Below are 24,633 nucleotides of genomic sequence, written 5' to 3'. Positions count from 1 at the left end.
CAACTCCCTTCGCTCCCAGCTTTTTGACTGGATTTTGACTGATTTTGCAAGGCCCACAGAATATTGTCTTCTATTGCTATAAAAACATGGAACCTACCAAAAGAAAGATTAGTCTTTTCTTTCATCAGGAAAAAAAAGTATATTTCTATCCATTTTCGTTTTGCAGCAAGTAGCATTAGAATACAGTTACGGCGGAGTTCTGTTCCTACGCTGGTGATGTAATCCGAATTTAAACTTAAGTCGGATATCTCCGTTAAAGTCGATATTTACATCAAAACACTCTGTATAGAATTTTTAAAAAACACATTTGCGTGATCCGGAAGACGCCGGAACCAATATTTCGTGTTTTCGCACAAACATTAATTGCTGACGGACGGCCGAGCGGAGCTAATTCAAGCTTAAACACGGAAATGTGACGCACCTGTTGGCGAGCCGACCTGCTCCATGGACTTCTGTTGCTGGCGGTAACAGCAACACAACTTTAAGTAACTTTAAAATGCTGTGATTACTGTGGGAAATTAACGAAAAAGAAGGTGCTACGGAAGTCGAAACGATGTAGGTCTCGTGCAACGTAGCTCGAGGACTCCCTGTATAAGCTAAGTTTCATCATTATTCACAAACCTGTTGAAAACACTGGCAAAAAGAGCTTATTGCAACATGGCCCTGGCTGATCTCTTATACTCGGCTGCCACCTGCTGGCCGTTTTTTTGTAATAACTACCACTGCTTTAAGCGACCTCTTCGGGTCAGAAGCTGCATCAAAGCTTTCTGTATGCTCTGGCATAAAAATAAAAATAAACATAATAAACGTATGCATATGTTTTTGGGAGTGAATGTAAAAAAAAAACTGTTAAAAAAAAGGACTAATAATTTTGACTGTTTAACTATGTTTTTATCTTGTTATCAGTGCTTTGAGTTTAAGGTTAATATTCTGCCCTCACAACACATTCTCAACTTTGTGCAGCGAGACACATAGTATGAAGAATGAAGCTCTTGAAGCTTTGTTGAGGATTTGTGTTGATTCTTAAGAAGGTTTATCTTTGAACTTCTTTTAATCTTCTAAAATGTATTGAAATACTTGCGTTAGTCTTTATGGATTCAGATTTTAAATTATATAAAGGGGTGGCTAACTTGATTTTGAAGTTTTGCTTCTTTCTGCCCCTTCTCAAACTTGCATTTTATCATATTGTGCTTTTTTTCTTTCCTTTTTAAAAATGTTTTTATTGCTGTGCTTGTTTGAGACGAATAAAATCAAATCTAAATCAAATGACGAAGACTAAACAGATCTCTGTTTAACAAGTGTAACAATGAGGCCCTCTACTGGACTAATAAGATACTACATCAGCAACACGTATTACACCGCGAGTGTACGGCCACAGGCGATTAACACAGACGTTAAGTTGCCTCATTAAGTAAACGAGGAACCACTTGAAAAACTTATATCATTAAATTGATTACTTACAAAGATCTAACCAAGTTTTTACTGGCGTCTACAAAGACCCACCAAATAATAATAGATATCCGCAAAACGTGTCAGTCCCAAAAAGGGTCTGGATAGAAACAACGAAAAACTATGCAAGGCCTTACAGTTAACATGACGTTGTGAATCGATGCTTTTAAATTTTAAATCGATGCATATTTTAAGCAGTTTACATTGATATTACATCAATTTTCAATGCATCGTTACATCCCTATTCATATGTTCATAAAATGTTGACGTGCTCTCCCAAAAAAAAAAAAAAGTTAAAATGAGCTGAATCCCAATTGTTCAATTTGTCCTTACAGATTAGCGACTCCAAACCCGGTCACATTGTTTACGTAGCTGATCATGGCCTGTGAGGCCTACATCATACATGCAAACCAGATCAAGTTTACAATTCCAAAAACCATATTGTGGTGCACTATTCTGAAAAGTGTCACTACAATATACAGATGTGAAAATTCAATAACAACTATCTATTGTACTTTTATTACATTACTTTTAGACATCAGTGGGAAAAGCTTTGGTTTTGCCTTATGTAAATGATGTAAGTTATGTGGTGTTACCTGGAAAACATGTCTGTAGGTGTTCCGTTAGGGCCTCCTGGGTGACAGGCTTATGCGAGGAGTTCATAGCAGAGATAGCCAATACCAGTACTTCTCCCAGAGGGATGAACTGGGATTGGCTGATAGGGGACATACTGATGGGTGACACATCACCTGCCAAGAGACAAGTCAGAATAATTAACAGGCAATTAAAAAGTATACCTGACCTTGTTTAAAAACAGACACAAAGGAGGACTTGCTGCTATAATGAATGTTTCATTCCAATCAACAAATTGCCAACATATTACCAACATATTTCATTACTAGATTGTAATTGACCAAATACGCTATTATAGGGTTTAAGCTCAGTAAAGTTACACTCACTATACTCACTTTTGTTTACCTGTAGCTGTCAATAACTGTATTTGAGGTACTCTGAGGGAACAATACATTTACACTGTTATGTCAAAGTGTCATTACTTCAGTGTTGTCCCATGAAAGATATAATTAGATATCTGCAGAAAGATGAGAGGTTACGCTTGCTGCTCAAGTGACATGGTGCATTCAAGGTACTTTCACTGTCAGGAACTTGCACACATTGCTGTTTGGCACATTCGTCGTTTTTCTTCTATGTTTTTAAGATCAAGATAAGCCAAAATCAAACTCACGATTACATTTTGCTAAATTGCCCAGCCCGAGGTCTTGGACCCCTCAATATTTATGAAAGATCCTGAGGCACAGACACTGATACCGCTCCAGTGCATGCCGCTAACAGTGTGGTTTGCTGTGTCCACTACTGTGATGGTCCAAAGTAGTGGCCAAATTTCAAATGGGCCAAATGGCCGATTATTTCCTTCTTAAAACATTATGATCAAAGAAAACCGAAGTTCCTGACGCTGTGAAAGTACCCTGAATGCACCATTTTGTTTGCATAGCATTAGCAACTAGAAAGTGTGTAGCGTTATTCTGTTGTCCCTAAGCGTCCTTTAAGCTGTTTAATGACTGTATATTTAAATACAAAACATGCTTTGTTTCTTGTTTTGTTTTTAAAAACATCGCTAGCCTAGCACTAATGCTAAAAGCAAAGGTTGCTAACAGGAAAATAGCATTGACTTCAAATAACAAATATTCACACACAAATTCTGTGGGAACACATACCCACAGGTGAGATAACACTACGCAAAGACAAATTCTACCCAATGTGTAGTTATTTTAATAGAATTCAATCGTAACTTTATTGGGTACTCACTTTAAGTGTGTTTACCATGAATGCACGGCACCACACTGCCCCCAAGAGGCCAAAACGCACAGGAACAGTCAGTATTCGTTCTTACTGTTTTTTCAGTTGCTATTATTTTAGTATATTCTATTCTTATTTCAATTTCTTATTGTTTTATTTTGTCACTGTCCTTTCAAATAATTTTTAAAGCGATATTTCAAGGGTTCAAAGAATTTATTTTCTCAAGATTCAAGGACACTTTAATGCTTAGAATGAAAATGAGTAATAAAACACAAGAGGCTTGAATTTCACATAATATTTACAACATAATTTGTGCTTGACAAAAACAATGTTCAACTGTTCAAAGTGCAGGGATGAATAGACATGATGCTATGATTACACTTTTAAGTAGTTAAACAGCTTTAGTAGTTGAATAAATACAAAGTTTTGAAATTTACAAATTGTTTTAATCATGATTTCAATCTCAATCAAATAATAGTAATTGCTATTTTTACAGCCCAATTATGTACTCTAACCAAATTAAATTGAATAGCGTACTAAAATGAACTTTATGAATTCATATTTTCTGGAAATATTTACATAATTTAATAAACCATATACAGTACAGCAGTTGTAAACAAGTAAGAATGGTTTTATTATTGACACATAAATCTATACAATAATCTTGTACACTTCATGAAATTTGTTGATAAAATCATACTTGTCATTCAAAGCAGAGTAAATCTTAATGTTAGTGCATAAGTGACACCCATTGAAAAGGAATTAGGGGGAATCATTTTATGCATTATATATACTTTAAAATAATCATCAGATTAATCGGTATTCGGAATTTTTTTCTGCCAAAAATCGGTATCGGCATTGGTCTAAAAAAAAGCATATCGGTCAGGCCCTAATTTTCATGACCCATTGCAATTACACCACAGACTATCAGTGATACAGTTGAGAAACACTGCACTCTACAGTCACACTGTTAAGACGATTCATTTTGTTTCGTAATATATGCGTTATACAGTTAATGTAGTACAGGAAAAGCTGTGAGGAATGCCGTGATACTCCTTTTACATACAGTGCCGCCTAGTGTTTGGAGCTGAAATACATGAAAATGTAGTGCATTAGAACATCAGCAATGACAAGTAAATTGTTAGGCTAAAAAGTGTTGTATCTGACTGGATCACATGCCATGTGAGAATGTTTCTGAACAATTTTTGATGAAAATAATGCACTTTTTCATCACAGACATAATGACATTATCAAGTATTCACACTCACAATCAGCGAGTAATAAAATGCAACGACTTGTTCTCATATCTTAGCGCGGCGGTTCTCAAATGGGGGTACGTGAAAGCACACCAGCGAGATTTTGAAATAAATTTAAAAAGTAGCATCCATGCAAAAATCCTTTATAAAGAATTATTACATTATGTAAATATTTCAGGAAAATATAAGTTCATAAAATTAATGTTATATAAGTATGCTATTTAATTTAATTTTCCAAAAAACCCAGTCTCCCCAAACCAGAATGGTTCGACCCAACCTGTCATATGCTACCTAGCATCACCTGTTAATCATTTGAAATTTGTATTTAAAATTTAGTTAATGATTTATTTTTGATAACAGATCTTTAGTATGATCCCAAAGGAGGACACTTATTGGTGATAATATTTAATAATTTTTATGTGCATACATTTTTATTTGTAATTAAGTTATTTATTTATTTTTGCTATATCTTTTGATTTTCAAATAGTTCCAGAGAGACCACAGTACAAATAAAGCTCCAAAGTTTCATAAATCAGACGATGGTAAAGCACTCTGTTTTAAGTCTCTCTCTCTCTTCTTTTTTCTTCTTAACCAAAAATGATTTGTGCTAATTAGGGGGTACTTGATTGAAAAAAAATACATCACCAAAAAAAAGGTTGAGAATCACTGTCCTTAGCATCCCTACAAGCTGCTAAACTGCACACAGCACGTACAGGAACGGCAGAATAGACATCAGGGTCAGGGTTAGAAAAAAGCTCATTCCTAAGTCAGACCCTTGTGTGCAATATAAAGCATAAAAAAACAACAACAACAAACTAACTGTAGTTGGGGCAGTCCTAAGTTAAGATGTAGTGTGCACACAATAAAATGGCATGGCAATATAGATTTTTTGGGATAAAAATCTCATGTTCAGCTCATACAAATCAAATAAATTTATTTTACCCCCATTCTCTGATATGACTTAAACAGATCATATAATAAACAGATCATATAATCTTAATTTCTTCGCATTGTCCAAAGCAAGACTCGTTGTGCCTTTAAATTACACTTTTATAACCAAGATCAAACACATACGGAAACGCAATTGTGTCAGCGTGCCATAAATTGACTTTTGAAGTTTTGTCAGATTTAATGTTTCAGTCTTTGTCGCTTTTGTGTTCACTTTTGCTGTTATTTACAGTATTAATAATACACTGGTGTAATGCGCAAAACAATGTTTCTGAGCTCCCCAAAACATTGCCTTGCCTGAACATATTGTAGTTCTGAAGAAAGGTCAGCATTGTAAATATATTTGTACAAATGTTATTCATTTGCTCCAAAGTTTAAAGAAATGCTTATTGAATTTTTGCATTTTTTAGTATGTAAAATAAATACAATATAGTAATATGCAACAAAAAATATTCTTTTTATTTTACATAATTTAATTGAAGCAGCAAGAGCTGTTGCCAGTACAGCGGCTTGAAAAAGTATTCATACTCCTTGAGTTTTTCAACAATTTGAATGAATATTGGTATGAATACTTTTTCAAGCCGCTGTACAGTTAAAGAGTATACTGTAAGTAGCAAAACGTTGCCTATGTACTGCATCTGATTTTAAGACACAGGTGCTGAGGGTCTGCCACTGACCACCACCCCGCAGCTGCCATTCAGTGGACAGCTGCCATGGGCCATCATCAAATGTCCCATGAGTATCGCGAATCATAACCTACATACACCACTTAAATAGTCCGTACTTACTTAAAAAACTTTTATTTTCTTATTGTTGATCAGTCATACGGTGTATACAGTAAATCAAATGAATTAATGCCTACTTATTACCTTTTTTTGTAAACTATTTTTGGGTCGTCTTATTTGTTTATGTAATTGGATACTGAGATACTTTCCCTCCAGTGTAAAAGGGAAATCTAGGCCTTATTTAGACCTGAATGCAACAAGTGTCTTAAAATGAGGTAAAATGGAAATCACAACAGCAAAGATCAAATCATTAATGAAGTACTCAGTTTTCACCTGACAACAGAACATTATCTTCAGATTTGCAACTTTTCATTCAAAAAAATACTATACTATGCAAGTATGCATTTTACTAAAGGGAGGCAGCAAAGCAAACAAGATATCCATTGGACTTTGTTTCAGTGAAAACAATTCTCCCAGAAAATATAAGGCATATCTGGATATCAAACTAAATCCAAATTCAGATGTACATCAATCAACACATGACACTGTGTCATTGCATATAATAATACTGCAGTGTACAGTGGTGCTGTACACTGGTAACGTGTCCCTTGATAATAAAAGGTCAGTCAATCCGCTTTGAGTCAAATGCACTTGAGTCATCTTTAAAAATACAAGTTGCAGGAGTTTATGATAGTGTATGATAACAAAATGCAAAATGCAAAAAAAAATAAAAATAAAATAAAAAAACATTCCAGGAAAATATCAGCAATAAGCTCAGAGAAAGCTTCTTGTTGATGCCTGTCATTATAATTACTAAACTTTCCACGCCGGAGTCCACTAAGCCAAGTAGATTTCAAATCAGTGGGAAGACCATACTACAAAGCATCCATGTACCACATCAAGGTTTTTCTATGAAATTTTCTTTACCCGGCTTTCCCAATCCTGGTCCTCAAGGTCTGGAGTCCTGCAGCTTTTAGATGTTTCAGTCCTCCAACGCATCTGATTCCATCAGGATCGTTATCAAGCTTTTGTTAAGCTTGCTGGTGAGCTGATTAGAGGAATCAGGTGTGTTAAGAGTATGAAACCTAAAGCCTGCAGGACACCGACCCTCGAGGACCAGGATTGGGGAAGCCTGCTCTATACAGTAGTATATCAAAGCATTGTAAAACAAATTTGAGGCAATCTCTCCAACAGCTTGACTGAAATTGGGTCATGCAACAGGATCACCAGAAGTGATCCCAATTCAACATCAGACAAATCTAAAGGATGGCTTAGAAGTCAAGAATCAAGGTGACCCAGCAAAAAGACTTTGACCTGATTGAATTGCTGTGGTTGGACAAATTCCTACAAAGAACGCACAAACCAACTTTTGAATACACTTTGTCAACGTTAATGTGTTCTGTGAATTAAGAATTTTGTAAATGAAGTCTGTAAAGTTATTTTAAGGGTTGAGAATTGGTCATTTGTTTTTGGTTCACAATTTTTAATGCTTAGTGGAACTCTTTCAAATTGTAATGGGCTCTATGCATGCATGCAATACCTCCATGTTTGGTTTAAGTTTGCATGTAAACTTCCGGTCAGCATAATAACAATGTATGATGCCATTTCAACCTCTAAAAGTACTAGCGCCAAACTATTAAAATACCTATTACGCAACCCCTAGTTATAAAAAGTTTAGTTATTTTTCTGTCAGATGGCATCTCAGTAGCTTTTAGCATTCTGCATTGACGTGCCACACAAACATCAGACCCAAACCGCCCAACTTTTCAGCAACAGCAACTTTGGTATGCTTTGGAAAGCTTGAGTAGAATGGAGCTGTCGGATGGTCAACAGAAAATTGGCACTTTTGTATTACTGGGGAATTTTATGAATGGAATGGGAACAGAATGGCACCGCAAAAAGCGCTACTTCTGTCCCTTTTCTTGATTACAGAAAACAAAAAGCTATTTTAGTACTTTATTTCAGGATGAAGATACAGTCTAGATCAGTGATGGGCACAGTGGTGGGCACTGCACAAACATTTGCACTAGCTTTTTTTTTCTTTTTTTTCTGCTTTTTTTTCCCTCTTCTCTTATAAAGAGCTCAGTATTGTTCATTCGGAAATGTCATCATCATTGCTCTTTATTTTTTTTATATAAATATATATATATATATATATATACTTTTTTTTTTTTTTGTATGTGGGTGAGTATGTGTATGTGCGTGCGTGCGTGCGTGCGTGTATGTTAGCTCACCAAAAACCTATTAGAAAAAATCCCATACCGTTCACCTAAACCGAACACCGCCGTCAGGAGACCCGAGGGGACCCGAGGGGACCATAGAAAACCAAGGAAGGTGAAATCCAGCACCGACCAGACACCACCCACCGGGCCACCCACCAGAATTCTTCCCCAACCCAAGAAACATCTAAATTCCAACAAATCCCAAAAAAAATTAAAAATCAGGGAGACCTCAAGAGACCGAAGGAGAGACTGAGGGAAGGAAGGAAGAACAGACGAAGCCGAGTGAGATCCACAGACACCAGCCTCCACCGATTCAATGACCTGAGGAGGAAGCAGATTGTGTCTGAGTTTCGGTAGATGCTGGTGTGGTGGATCTGGCATGCATGAAAATCTCCACCAAAGAGGGGAGCCGTCGACCCCCGCCAGGACAGAGCAAGTGCAACACCTCAGGGCCCCCCAGGCCGCGGCAGCGCCAAAGGACGACCCCCGGGCCCCGCCAGGGCCACCGGCCGGAGAGCAAACCCAGGAGCAGGAGCGCCCACCACCCCAACACGGCCCGCGCCCCCGACCCAACGCAGCAGGACGGGGCACCGCAGGCCCGCCAGGCACCCCACCGGCCCCCAACCCCCGCACCCCCCCGCCCCCCATCCACCCCAACCCAGCCCCAGCCGCCCCCAATCCCCCAGACACCCCCCCTTCCCAACAAAGCCCCCCCACTCCCCCGACCAACCGGCAGCCCCCCAACCCCCGACCCCCAGCCCCCGGGGATCACCCGCACCCAGGCACCGGCGCCGACGAGGGGCCGGACAGCGGAGCGGAGAGGGCAGCCGCGCCCACCCCACCCCCCGCCGCGTGGAGGGACGGAACACCGGGGGCAGAAGGGGAAATGGGGGCACCGGAGGACGGCCGACACCCCCGAACCCCAGGCCCAGCACTAGCTAATACATTTGTAATGTATTGGGGAAGAAAGTAACTAGGGGTGTTAGAAAAAATAGATTCGGCAATATATCGCCATATTACAGCGCGCAACTCTCGAATCGATTCGATAGGCGGCCTAATAGATTTTTAAACAACAATTTTTTATGGAAATATTCAACAAAACGTTTTACTTGGGGTTAGGATTCACACATTAAGCATTGAAGAAGAATGTTATATTAATGGAACATTAAGCCTTAATATTTTTATTTCAGTGCTGTTCAAACATGAAACAGGCTGCAACCTGTTTGTTAAATGCAGTGGCTCAGTTACAAGCCTGAATTTTCAGATAAATAAATACATTTTCATACAAATCATACAGTGTACATGTACAAGTTTAGTATTAGTATTTTCTAAATTTTAGTCTAAATTTTTTCCGCAAAAATCGATATATAGATTTGCATCGGGATTAATCTGTATCGAATCGAATCGTGACCTATGAATCGTGAAACAAATCGAATCACCAGGTACTAGTCAATTCACACCCTAAAAGTAACCAATAACACGGCAGTTGATGGACAGAATCATTGTAAGAGTTGCAAAGGCCCAAACAACTGCTTGTGACTAAACACATTCAGAAGGTATAAGCTCTCCTATTTGTAGCAGTTGAGTCTCTACTAACTTGCCGTGCAGCCACTGGACCAAAGCAGCAATCAATAGTGTCATCTTTTGATGCCTTATCATAGGTGTCAAACTCTGGTCTTCGAGGGCTGGAGTCCTGCAGGTTTTGGAGGTTTCCCTCTTCCAACACAAGCTGATTCCAATTAACAGGATCGTTGACAGGCTTATGCAGAGCTTGCTGATGTGCAGATCATATATCAGCTGTGTTGGAGAAGGGAAACATCCAATACCTGCAGGACTGCGGCCCTCGAGGACCGGAGTTTGACACCGAAATGTAGGGATATGTGATACCACTTTTTATCAGACAGATACCAGTACGAGTGCTCAACTTTTGAGTAGTGACCGATAACACTAGTACTTTTGATGCATAAAATGTCCCCCAAAAAAGAATGACAGACCATTTTAACTCAACTCAATTTTATTTATACAGCGCTGCAAACAAAGTGCTGTACATGGAGCAAAAATCAGTTCTCCAGTAAAGACAGGTAAAACAAAATAACACAAAATAATTAATGAATGTCATAGGTAGGTAAGTAAATAGGTAAATAAAATACCGGTAAATAATAATCAAATTAATAACACAAGAAGTAGGTAAGTGAATAAATAAATAAATAAAATTAATAACACACTTATAACTGTAATTTACCAGGACTAACTTCTTTCAAGATGGCTAATGGCATATAATTGTCCGTTTCACAAATTCCAACAGGTATATATTGCTTTGTGTCAAATTTGTTTACAGTGTTCCCTCGTTTCTCGCTGGTGTTACGTTCCAAAAACTACCCGTGATAATAATGATTTGTTTATTATATGTTTTTTCGTTTTGGTATGATTTTTAGTTTATTATGAATGGTTCTTTCATTCATCATATATGTTCTTTTTTCATTTACAGTCATTTTTTTCATTCAAAATATTTTTTTATTTACTTATTATACAGCACAGTATATAGTTTTTTTTGTTTATTCTAAATGATTTTTCGTTCATACAATTTTTTTCCCATTTATTATATATGTTTTAAGGCTAACACCTCACCACACACTTTGTGCGTGTACTTTTCTTGATAGGCGTTAACATTTTCTCATATACTACTATCTCTTATTTAAATACAGTAGGCCTATACACAGTGTTCAAACCTTTGTAGGATTTAAAATAATAATAATAATAACCATAAAATAGAATTAAACTAAAATCCAAAACATTAATTAGAGAAACAAAAATATAATGGTGATCGATCCATTTTTTACCTGGCTGGTATGTTTTCCTAAAAAAATAACAAAAACGGTAATTAAAAGAAAACACACACACAACAACAAAACAGCTGTTAGAAATGACATTCTTATTTTTTAATGATGATGATACGAGGCTGAGAATTTTTTTTTGACCGGGAGGCTCGGGAGCGCATTGTCTAGTCGTCTAGCTGTTTCAGCAGACAAGCTGGTCAGCAGTCGATTTGCAGCACATACGCAGCTGGTGTAATATGAACAAGCTGGAAATGGAAACAAATCGGCGGAGCGGATCCGCAATGCACACGCATGCGGCGTAATCTAGGAGTGAGCCATGGGGCGGTGGCGGACGCACGCTAAAGCGTTCCAGGGTATGAAATTGGGCAACTGTCGGGCCTTTATCTCCAGGTCGCGATCACGACGGGCAAGGTCGGAACGCGACAAGCCATACACCGTTGGAAAGATCTTGTCGAGAGGAATCCGCGGATGCCCGTATGTATATAGGGTTGGGGAGATACGGCCGGCCAAAGACCTCCAGGACACAGAGGATTTTCAAAAGGTTACCCTGCCGGCGGTGGTTCATCCCAGGTAAAAATCCGTCGTTTTCAAACGACCACGACTGGTTCGGGGCAGACAATCTTAATTTTAATGATGAAGATACGAGGTCGGACACGTTAACTGATTTTGACCGGGACCGCATCGCTGCGGTGCTCCCGAAACTCCACTCGAGCCTGCGTGAACCGTGGGGCAGGTGGTGGGCGCATGACACGCTGAGCCGTCAACAGGCACGACTGCATGGTTCGGGGCGGACTATCTAAAATTTAATGATGAAAATGAGGCAGGACACGTAAACCCATTTTGACCGCGGGACCGCATCGCTGCAGTGCCCCTGAAACTCCACTCCAGTGCTGTGGCCGGCGCTGGCCTGCGTGAACCGTGGAGCCGGTGGCAGGCGGCGGCGCACTGAGCCATCTGACGGCGACGACGACGGACGCCGCGTGCATAGACACTGTAAAAACAAAACAAACAAACCAAAATGCATGCTGTAAAAAAAAAAAAAAAAAAAAGCAGCTGTAAAAAAATCCGTGAAACAGCAAAGCCGCAAAAGATGAACCCGCGAGAAACGAGGGAACACTGTATTGGCGTTAAAGGAAGTAGGTAAATGAATAAGTAAATAAATAAAACAAATATCAAATAAACTGACACAACAGCGCCCAAAATAAAAACCCACTGAAATAATGGCAAGTCAAAAGCTGAAGAATAAATATGTGTTTTAAGATGAGTTTTAAAAGTGGATAAAGAGGTGGATTTCCTAATATTTAACACAAAGTTGTTCCAAAGGGAGAGACCCGCAACTAAAAAGGCTCAATCCCCTCTGAGCCTGCGCTTAGTCCTCAGTACCTCCAGTAGCGTCTGGTGCATAGGGGTGAAAGAGCTCAGAGGTGAGGTGGGGCAAGACCATTGAGAGATTTGAAGACAAATATAAGAATCTTAAAATTAATTCTAAATTACACAGGCAGCCAGTGAAGAGAGGCCAGAATTGGGGTTACGGGCTGCCTCCTACGAGTACCAGCGAGAAGACGAGCAGCAGGATTTTGGACCAACTGAAGATGCTTGAGGGAGGACTGGCTGACTCCAAGATAAAGTGCATTACAGTAATCCAGGCGAGATGTAACAAAGGCATGGATTACAATTTCTAAGAGCCGCTGTGAAAGTAGAGTTTTATCTTTGGTCCGTTCCTAAGATAATTTTTTTAGCACCAATTTGCCGGTCCAAATCACTGTCCAATTTAAAATCCAAGTTCGAGATTACTGGCTTTAGATAAGGTGCCAAAGGGCCCAAGTCAGCAGGGTAAGATGTACAAGGGCCACAGGGACCAAAGACCATAACTTCAGTTTTCTTTTCATTGAAGTTCAAGAAATTGAGTGCCATTCAGCCACTGATTTCCTCCAGACAGGACAAAGCGGCCTCAATAAGAAAGCATCCTTTTTGCTCAGTGGGACATAGAGCAGTGAAAAGAAATCCCATGTTTTCTAAGATGGAAGAAACCCAGGGGCAGCAAATACAATGAAAACAGCAGGGGCCCCAAAATAAAACCTAGTCAAACACCATATGACAGTGGGACAGTGCTGGACTCAGAGCACCCAAGGCTAAACACAGAAAGCTCTGTCAGCCAAATACGATCTAGACCACTCAAGAGCACTACCACTAATGCCCACCTGGTGCTGCAAACAAGCCAACAGAATACTGTGTCCACCATATGGAATGATGTCAGATCCAACAAAAGAGGGTTCTACATTAATCCTTTTTGGGTGGTGGTTTTGCCAGAACCAGCACTGGCCCTGTATATTGCTGCCCTTGGGCCGATACCTCACGTCAGAATTTTGTCCGCTACAGGCACAGACAGCGAAGCCCGCCCATTTTAAAATTTGCGGTGATCGAATAATGAATGAAGCAAGATGCCATCCTAACCGCCACACGCGTTTCAACTGACGTATGTAATGCATGTTGGTTTTGAGGATGGATTGAAACTATAAAGTAAAAGAAATAACACTCATATCTCAACCTTTCATTATTTAGGTAATTAATTAGACTGCAACTGCTGTGAATAGAAAGCGTAATGATAAGTAAAATTGCCAATTTGGCTAGTTAATAAGTTGGCCCTAGAAGTTTACAGTGGTAGCCCGTTCGGCCATTAATTAATTTCAGCTGGCCCTGCGCAGTCACGTGGTGGCCACGGGCCATCGTTAATATCGAACCCTGCATAGCCTTCACTCTCCAGTGTTATTTGCCAGGAGGATATCAGATAGCCCAGTCCTATGCATCATCTTGAAACCTGACTGGAAAACCTCCATGATGTTATGTTCGTCCAAGAAGGAATTTAACTGTGTGATTCCAGAATTTATGCAAACGCCCTCTGACAAATTTGAATCTGGTGTGCAACATGAGTATTGTCAGTACTCTTGCGTACCAGCTCACTGCTTATCTGCACCCGTCACTATAAAATTCAGGCATTGATAACTGGCCGCCCCCAGACTCATTCACGAGCCCACAAGTTGGATCCCATGTATGGTCCACCAACGAGGGTGGGGGTTGAAAATAGCACCCACCAACCAAAGTGGTGAGAAAGACTAGGAGCGGGAGTGTGAAAGAGAACTTGGTTCACCAACAATATGTTGGATATGGATGATTTGGATGACCTCAGGAAGTCATCTGCTCTGTGGGGAGAATGTGTTGGGCCATTCTCACTGATATCCCAAACTAGAGGGCCCATCGGATTTATTGCAAAGTGCCAAGCGGGGCCTGTTGATGGGCGCGGTAGATCTGCATTGAAGGTCCAATGTGCTGTACTGTGTCAAATCCCCGGGGACCGTGACATGACACAACACAAAACTTAGAAGAATATCTTGCATTTAAAAAATACTCAGCTATGTGTAGACAGGGCCTCAAACTTCAATATTATTTATTAATAAGGGAGCCAGTTCTCACATTTGATTTTTAAAGCAATGGTAGTTATTACACAAATGGCCAGCAGGTGACAGCAGAGCATTGGAAATTAACCAGGACCATGTTGAAAAACCCCTCAATTACTCAGAATTCTAAATAGATTTGTGAATAATGATGAAACTTAGCTATGTTCTAACACTAATTGCTGCAAAACGGAAACAGATAGAAATATACTTTTATTCCTGATGAAAGAAAATACTAATCTTTCTTTTGGTAGGTTTCATGTTTGTATGACAATAGAACACAATATTCTGTGGGACTTGCAAAATCAGTCAAAATCTAGAAAAACAGCCGGGAGCGAAGGGTGTTGCTTCAGTGAAAACGGCTAGGAGTGAATGAGTCAAGCGACCTCTTCAGATCAGAGGCTGCATCAAAGCCTTCTGTATGATCTAGCATAAAAAAACATATAAAAACATTTTTGGGACCATGGCAATATTTAAAATAGAACGTTTGTATACGTTTTTGGGAGTGAATGAGTTAATGACCAAACTGATGTTGTAATGAATAGAAGCATCATTTATTAATGTATGCATGCTGGTATAATATTGCAATTCAATTTAATTTCAATTAATAACTTAAGTCAAACTTATTCTTTACAGCAATATAGGGTGCATGTTTACAGTCTGGCCCTTGAGGGGTATGGCTCAAACAGTTGTGGCTGTAGCAAAATTATCTAGCAATGAATCAACTTCCCATTGAAACCTTTCTTCTACTGTTACCCGGTTTTCCATTGCTACATTTTAACATCACATCATTGCACCTCTCTGTGCCGATGTCCCCCAATAATTGACAGAGCATTTTATTTCAGCCAGAGTGCTCCCATGGACACCAAATGATACCAGACAGTACTGTAGACAACCAGCAGTTGTTTAACAAGGTAACAGTTGTGTTCAATGTGTTTTCCCTGGCTTATGATCAGCATTTCACTGTCTCATCCGGTCATGCCATTAAAAACACTGAGCTGCAGATAAAAAAGAGCCATTTTGGCGTAGCAGCTGTTAGCTTGCAGCCCTGCGTTCTCCCATTTTTACTACGCCCCCCAAAAAAGTCCAAGAACGAGACAGTGCATGTTGGAAAAAGGAGAGATATGATAGAAAATAACATGCAAAGCGATGTGAAAATAAGAAAAACATATAGAGAACATGAGGGCAATTCTGTGAAGCAAAGTAGCAAGAATAAAGAACGATAAGAGCAGGATGGGGGAGCATTGATCGTCCATGTCTCTCTCACTGCAGTGGTAGTAAACAATCATCCGGCCTCCTTTGTCCACAGCACTAAACCACACCCCCTCCTTTTGTCATGCACTCCATCCCTCCACCTCTCATTTACATCATTACCCATCTTGCAATTTGTCCTACCCCCCCACACACACACATATAATACATATCTATGTGGGCATGATATATCAGTCACTCAGATTTTTCTTTCTCCATCTCCCTCGCTCTGCCCAGCTGTGATACCGCCGCTCTGCTCACAATGCTAACTAGCAGCTGCTGCTAACATGTTAACTAATAATGAAAGAGTGCTACACAAAGACACACATCCAGGCAGATTCCTACCTTGGTTAATCGTGTTCCACTCTAGGTCAAAAATAGACTTCAATTCAAAAGCGGTTACTCCTGATGGTAGCACAGCTCTCGCTCACATACACACACACTGGCTCATGCGCCTCACTGTCACACACGTACGTACATACATACATACACACTCTGATCCTCCCCCGCCCCTAGCAAACACACACAGGCTTGTTACGTCCTCCACTGTTCTCACAGGCACACACTCGCTCTCCAAGTCCCCTCCCCTTTTCCCACACACACAAATGAGCATTCAGTCAGGGGCTACCCACAATCCTCTGCGCCACACAAAGACAAGGAGGTGTGACCAATCACATACCGCCTCAGTCTGCATCGGCGCCCCCCTCCCTCACTGTGTAATGCTCACTGACATACAAGCTTGTGGGCGGGCTGCTGAGAAGGTTGCCATGACAATGCATCCCAAGTTGCTCTTCCTTGCCATCACTCATATGTTCACACATGCAGTCACACACGCACGTTCAGTATTTTCCCTTTTTAGAACTCTGAAGCATGTGCTCTGATGTGGTGCGAGCAAAACCTCCGTAGGATCCAGTGTTGCAGTACTGCAGCTGGGTTCTGGTGTGACCCACTTTGAGCACTATAACTACTGGATGTAGGACACACACACACACACACACACACACACACACACACACACACACACACACACACACACACACACACAAATACACAACATTTTTATGGGGCATAGTAAATGGTTCATTTATAAATATTAACAACCTTCACTCATCTTTGTTGAGGCTGGTCCATTATTTGGCATAAGTGGTATAAAAAATAAAATAACTGAAAATACACATACAGAGGTGATCCTTGTTCGCTAATCCCAGCTCCGCAAAGTACAGTTCAAACTCTTGAGGTTTTGTGCAAGTTTTAAATCTAAAATGTGTACTCTATAATATATATATATATATAAGTGGAGAGAGAGAGAGCACTGTAGTAGCTGACCCAAAACTAAACCGAGCCATGTGTATCATTTGGCAGTGTGGACCTACAGTACATTGCTGTTCCACACAATAAAGTCTGTCTGTGATCTTGTGACTCTAACATGAAAAAGCACCAATACAAATATTTGGTACACATACCAGGCCAGTGGCTGCTGCTTACTCATACAATGTGAAAAGAGCAACTAAAGCAACCTGTTGTTGTCCTATTCTCATATAAATCTATGTATGTGTGTATGCTGTCCTGTCTCGTATACAATGTTTACTGTGGCTCCAGGAAAACAATAGATAGACTATACTGACTAAGGTCATAGAAAATGCATTTGAGTGCATCTCTTTGTGCTATTTGACAAGCACGGAGTTATGTTAGCTTCTCACATCAACCGCTAGCAGGCTAACCATCAACTAGCGGCCATATGCTTATTGCTTGTGATCAAGAGGTAGTCTTTTATATTTGAACAGGGCTCCAGACTAAAATGTTTACTAGAAGCACAAGAGAAACTTGTAATCTGAGGGGCGCTGGGAGAAAATTTTGTGTCGCACACTGTAAACTGACTTGCAATGCAATTATTATTCACAATTTCCTTGATTTTCATAGTGCTGTTAACAGTTACTCGCACAAACTACGTTTTCAATTCACAACATACACCCTAAGGCCCTTTTCAGATTGCCAGTCAAAATCCGAATTTTAGCCCATCCAGATGGCTCTTTTGTAGTTTGAACAGTCACAAAGCACATGAAATCCGATTTTTGCAGGATGGATTGAAACTACATTTGGGAATCGCAAGGTTGTTTCATTTTGGATATATGGATAGGATGTGTCTCAGTCGGAACAGCTCCAAATACGGATGACAGTTTACGTTACTCTTGAACTTTAATGTTGTATTTACAAACAGCAACGGAGAAACATCAGACAGTACCTTTTAAGTGTAAAATTAATGTTCAGACATGCAGTGCAAGTATTATCAGCAAATTTCACACTGTTCATGTTGTGGGTATCGACAGCAGCATTTCAGTTGAATTAAATTCATCTTTACCCGACTTTGGTGCAGGCAGTGTCTGTTCAGCTCCCATTAGGGGTGTGTCCCGATCCAATATTGATATTGGTCCGATATCAGCCAAAAGTATCGGATTGTATCGGTCTATTTCAGTGTTCTTCACTCACACCTCTGCAGAGGAGCTAATACTTATACAGAGCTAGCCCCTAGTGCTAGCTATGGAGCTAGCTAGCTCCATAGCAGGTAAACGAGCACCATGGGTGCTAGCTAGCTTGCTCCCTAGCAGGTAAACGAGCACCATGGGAGCTAGCTAGTGAGCTAGCTAACTAGCACCTGAGGCTAAAGCCAAACTGTGGCAGAATTTTTACTTTCTGGACCTGGATTTGACACCTCTGCTTACAATGAGAGCGCCACTGCCTCCTACTGTAGTGGATGGGCAATTATACTTTATTCTAGCACGGCAATACATGTTCCCTGAGGTCACTCAACTCATTCAATCAGAGGTGGCAAATCCTGGTCCAGAAAGTAAAAACCCTGCAACAGTTTGGCTTTAGCCCCTAGTGCTAGCTAGCTCCCTAGCAGGTAAACGAGCACCATGGGTGCTAGCTAGTGAGCTAGGTAACTAGCACCTGAGGCTAAAGCCAAACTGTGGCAGAATTTTTACTTTCTGGACCTGGATTTGACACCTCTGCTTACAATGAGAGCGCGACTGCCTCCTACTGTAGTGGATGGGCAATTATACTTTATTCTAGCACGGCAATACATGTTCCCTGAGGTCACTCAACTCATTCAATCAGAGGTGGCAAATCCTGGTCCAGAAAGTAAAAACCCTGCAACAGTTTGGCTTTAGCTCCTAGTGCTAGCTAGCTCCCTAGCAGGTAAACGAGCACCATGGGTGCTAGCTAGTGAGCTAGGTAACTAGCACCTGAGGCTAAAGCTTACTTTCTGGACCTGGATTTGGCACCTCTGATGACAATGAGGGCGCCACTGCCACCAACTGTAGTGGACGGGCAATTATACTTTATTCTAGCACGGCAAAACATGTTCCCTCAGGTCACATGTGCTCCCCCAGACATCGCACCACGACCCCCCTATTTGAAAAGGACTGGTCTATATCCAAAATCTCCTACATTTAGAACTCGTATACAAGCAGTCCATTCCAGGCTCCGCTCTTGCTCTTTTATCCAGCAGTGTCTGAATCTAGCATGTGGAGCACACGAGATCAAAACAACCGCTCATGTCAGGGAGCCGTGTAATCAATTCAAGAATTAGTAAAATATTTACTTAGACAATGCACAAGCACAAAGTCGAAAGTTTTATTTACTTAAAGGTGCCGAACGCAAGTTACGCGAGTTTTTGCAGATTTGCGACTTCTCTGGTGAAAAGCGGAATGGTAGCCAGCGACGTGCCCACGCCCAAAGTGCCGAGATGTTAGTTAGTGGTAGCTTTATTGTGCATTGCTTATCATAAATAGACCCTATCGCATTTTCGTGACGAGGTCTAAACTTTTTAGCAAGAAGAAAGCAAGCTGTGGATCCCGTTTCATCCTCTTAGGTTTTTCCACTTACTCCAATATTAACGCTGCTTCAATATTGATCCACGTCCTCCTGCGACGCTTGTGCGACTTCAGTTTTGCCCTTTTTGTCACACTAGACAGTGTTATCCTTTCCGGCTCTGTATTCTGACCGTGGTTGGGGAACGCAGGGTAGATATTTTCCTCAGTCAGAGTCACTTCCATGGACAACTCCCGTTGCATGTCGCCAAACTTTCAGCCCGATGGTCGAACAAAAGGAGCCACCGGGAGACGGAGGGTCGCACTGCAGTCTTGGTTCATTATTATTTTGACACACTTTCATATCCGCTGTCGCACACACGTCTTTCCACGGTCTCGTCCGCACACATGTCTTTCCACGGTCTCGTCCACACACTCCCAAACACTTCCGCCTTCCCATTGCTTCCGCGGAGCGAGAGAGAAACGTGCACGCGTCTGACTTCACAAAAGCTTAAAGATTCGGTCCCAAACACCCGATCATTATTTCACTCTACAGGAAAATAGGGACAACAGTCATTGTACCACAGTAGTGCCTCCTGTCCATTATACAATTCTTAAAACATGTGTGGGTGAAAAATATGGTTATTTTAACACTCCAATTTGTGTCAAAATTGCAACATGCACCTTTAATGGCCGTGGTCACCAAACATTGCCACTGACCATGTGAAGACATAGTTTGCTGGACCGGCAACGAAATAGATCACAAATATCCCTTCAGTGTGACGAGTCATATACTATATTCTGAGTGAAGTGTTAACAAGGTAATGACGCAGTGCTGTAAAGTGCCTTGAAGTTTGTGTGTGTTGTCCTAAAACATCTTTGAGGAATAAAAAAGAGCTTAGTATCAGATCAACTAAATTTTGCTTTGGGTTTGAAAGTGCCATGGACACTTTGAGCAACCTAGCTCGTTGTTAACGGCTAACCGAGTGCGTTCTGTCAAAGCAGGGAACAGGTGGAAGTGCAACACAGTCCAAATGGCTCCTCCACGCTAACATTCTGCTCCTTAAACATTGTGTGTTTTAGCTCTAGTGTAGTACAGTGCATTTCTATTGGGTAATTTTGACGTGGACGTTTATGCTGCGTCGTGACTGGAATTCCCTTCAGTAGAGGCTTTCCAAATAAGGAGCGGTCATTAATCGAGCGTTAAAAAAATTAACGAGATATTAACCCGATAATTTTGACACCCTTGGTTATGCTTATTCGTAAAGAAGAATAACAATGATGCGATCTCAGTGCAACAAAGCTTCAATATTGAATATTTGTGAGCAGAATGGAGTTGTATTTGGACATTTGTGTGTAGATGCCGGGGAAAAGTCAGAGCACACTATAGAGCTTATCTGCCTTGTTTGGCTCCGTACAATACAGGCTATTGTTACATCCTTAAGACTGTGCATACATGCACAAGTCAGCTGTTTAATACTCACAATCCAGATAATACCCCAATAGCCTATATCCAAGCTACAACACACAGCCATTTGATTGGTTATAATTAAGAGTCAACATTTATGAGTCATTTACGAGGAATATTAAAGGTAAACCTACTGACAGCAGAAGGATTGTTTTTAGTTTGTTCAAATCAAGCAGTGAGCAAATGTTCAAATATAAGTTTACAATAAATGACCACAGAATTAACAAGCAATGTCAATTGTAGATCAGAGGTGGCAAATCCAAGTCCAGAAAGTAAATACCCTGCCACAGTTTGGCTTCAGTCCCTGGTGCTAGCTAGCTCCCCAGCAGGTAAAAGAGCACCATGGGAGCTAGCGAGCTAGCTAGCACTTGAGGCTAAAGACAAACTGTACTTTCTGGACCTGGATTTGCCACCTCTGTTGTTGATTCTGACAAAATAGGTCATAGGACACACAAGGTTATCTAGCTCAGTTAGGCACTATACAAAATACATATAGAATTAGATACAATGAAAGTGTGTAATCCTGGAGAAATAAGAGCCAACAGCTTGAGGATGTATTGAGTTCCTCCTGCCGAGAGCGGCTGACCCTCATTTCAAGTCATCACAATTCCGCCATTCAAGAGTTACTATGAGACTAGCGGAAGCTCTGGAAGCATGCTGATGCTTTCATCAATATACTCAAATGATAGACAATAGAATTACATTTAAAAGTTAAAACCAACTGCCCTATCATTCAGACCTAAACAACCATTACTGAATATTTTCATCACAATCTTGCCCTTAAATGAAGAGACACATCTTTTATTTTGCTTTCTTTTACTCGGCTGTCTACAGACAAACCGGCATTGCATGTGAGAATCTATTCTCAATTACTTTAAGATAAATAGAGGTTCAATAAAATTCTTCCATACTTACACACAAAAACAAATTACTGTTATGTCCAGTCTTTTACATCACAAATAATTAAATCTGACACTGTGATTTGAGAAACTTAAGTAAAGGAATAAAAATAAATAAATAATAATAATCTATCTAACATCGTGGTTTTCAAATGGGGCCATATTCATATTTATTCCTTTCATGCAGCAATTCTGAATTCTGAATATTAAGTATTTACTATTTAGCAATGACTTAGTTATATGTATAATTAGCTGTGTCGATGCCTGATTGGGGAAGCCAAAAGTGCAGAAGAATTGTTCTTGATCTTGATTGAGACAAGACAAACTAAACAAATACAATCCTTTCATTTTAGCATGATAATGAAATGACAGACATGCATCAAAACACCACAATTTGTGGTGTCATAACAAATCACAAAGCCAAGAGATGCACACAGATATGAATGACGTTCCCTTTCTGGAACAGCGGATTATATAGAGAGCAGAAACAGACATCCGATGATTATGTGTACAAAGGTTTGAAGAACAATTTATAGAGTGAATATTAGTGGCCAAAGAGTTACGTGACTATCATAATCAACACCAGCTGTCATACTTGGAAACGGTAGTATCATAGTTTTGGACCTTATAGCGGGTACCTAAGTTATAACTAGGGCTGTGCATGAATCAGTAGTGACTCTAAACAAATTGTAGAGTGGCCATTTTATGCATAATTTTTCCATTCAAGACATAATCCGTCAATGCTTATTGTAACGTGGGTCCCAAACCAACCCATTGTACAAGTATGCTCTTGCCTCTCTATTATCTTTGACTCAGTATGCGCTCAGTTTACGCAGTCATGTAACCACATGCTCCAATAAGAGCCGCATATATGCGGGAGTGCGGAAGTGGACGCCAGGGAAGGAATGTGTGTTTGCTGCTCAAGATACACACAACACTAATGGATTTCAAATGAGACACAACAACATCATCGTTTCTCCAGTCGGCCAGGGTATATGTAAGGTTGGGGAATCCAGGTCCAGAAAGTAAAAACCCTGAAACAGCTTGGCTTTAGTCACAGGTGCCTTCTACTCAAGAGAAGGGGACGAGTTTGTTTACCTGCCAGTTGAAGAGAAGCATCTGGTGGCTAAAGCCAATCTGTGGCAGGTTTTTTTTACTTTCTGGATCTGGATTCCACAATCCTAGTTATTTCCGTGGGGTTGGTACACTGTGCAAACGGCCAGTGTAGGCTTCAACAACTCAATATGTTTGAATGAGAGAAGTGAATATAACTTAGTAAACGCAGATACAAATTGGATTTTTCATATAATGGACAAATAGAGCGTCTTACGGGAAAAGTACAAGATGCAAACTATTCAAGTTTATTCGGGGCAAGGTCATTGATGTGAACGAGAATCGAGTCCTGATGATGGCCCAGAGTCCAGGAACTACTTATAACAGTGTTTAAATCTCGACTTCAGACTTATTTTTATCCTCTTGCATTTAGTTAAACTACATGTAGGCCTGTATTACAACTGCTTCTTAACTGTCCTCCCCCTCCTGTGACGCTGATCGAATCTGATGCTGCTGCTGTATGGATTCTGCACCGACCGACCAGAACAAGATCTTAGGTGGATCACCTTCCTTGAGGCGTTCCTATGAAGAATTCTGCATCAACCGACCGAGCCGGGTTTTGAAGAGGGCCCACTACTCCGAAGGTATCTTCCTGCAGCGCATCATCTTGTTAAACAGACTCTCACACTGTCCACTGGGTCCCCTGAAATGTGATTGGACCCCCGGCACCGAATGATTGACAAATCACGGCATCGGCACACTGGCGCCGCACGTCTTGCCAATGCAGCCTGCCAGTATTTTTCAATGTGACTACAACTGTTATGGCCCTCCTGCTCAGTAGTTGGAACACTACAAAATGTTGTAATCCATCTCACTAGGAGAAGAATCTCCCATCAAGAGGATTCATTTAACACATTTTTGGTATTCTAAACCAAAGGTCATGTTAGTTTCCCTGTGAGATTTGAGTCACTGTTTAAAATCCCTTTTATGTTCAGATGATTTGTATTGGTCGGACATCGATAAACTTCCGTTGTTTTGCACAACTTAAAAGTAAATGCATCGTTATTATACAGTATAAATAGCATCCTTCAATGGTCCAAAAAATCAACAGGCTTGGGGAGTAATGTACAAGCGTTACGTATAGGGCTGAAACGAGTACTCGAGTAACTCGAGTAGAGTTACTTGATAAATAAAAGTTGTTGTTTGTTTCTGCACATTATTGGTCTAATAATGTGGAGATGAAGCTTCACTTTTTGGAGTGTTGTCAACTTGATTTGGGTCGTTGATGTGCAGGTAACACGCAGCTCTCGTTTTGGGCATGTGAAATACAGACCAAAGACAACACAGCTGGTTGATTGCCTCCACTGATTTATATGCCTTTAATTGTTCAAAGGTATACGCACTCTTCGCATTTATAAGGTAATTCACGGTGTCCATGTACGTGAC

At 40.5% G+C, this 24,633-nt stretch overlaps 1 protein-coding gene across 3 annotated transcripts in view; it reads right to left on the bottom strand.

The window, feature by feature from the left end:
- Window positions 1-24,633, bottom strand: part of LOC147167877 (storkhead-box protein 2-like) — a 69,131-nt gene that overhangs the window by 27,469 nt on the left and 17,029 nt on the right. For 2 of the 3 annotated variants that reach the window (XM_086084532.1, XM_086084533.1), the window contains exon 2: window positions 2,046-2,198. In XM_086084532.1, the coding sequence (XP_085940658.1) occupies window positions 2,046-2,198 (153 nt within the window). Of the gene's footprint in view, window positions 1-2,045; window positions 2,199-16,300; window positions 16,492-24,633 lie in introns of those variants that run through there. The other variant, XM_086084534.1, reaches the window with a different exon arrangement.

The sequence above is a fragment of the Leptonotus elevatus genome, chromosome 9 (assembly GCF_054856555.1).
Source record: "Leptonotus elevatus isolate MCC_2025b chromosome 9, RoL_Lele_1.0, whole genome shotgun sequence".
Taxonomy (NCBI): Eukaryota; Metazoa; Chordata; class Actinopteri; order Syngnathiformes; family Syngnathidae; genus Leptonotus; species Leptonotus elevatus.
The sequence above is the reverse complement of the archived record's forward strand: the minus strand, read 5'-3'. Positions and strand labels throughout refer to the sequence as shown.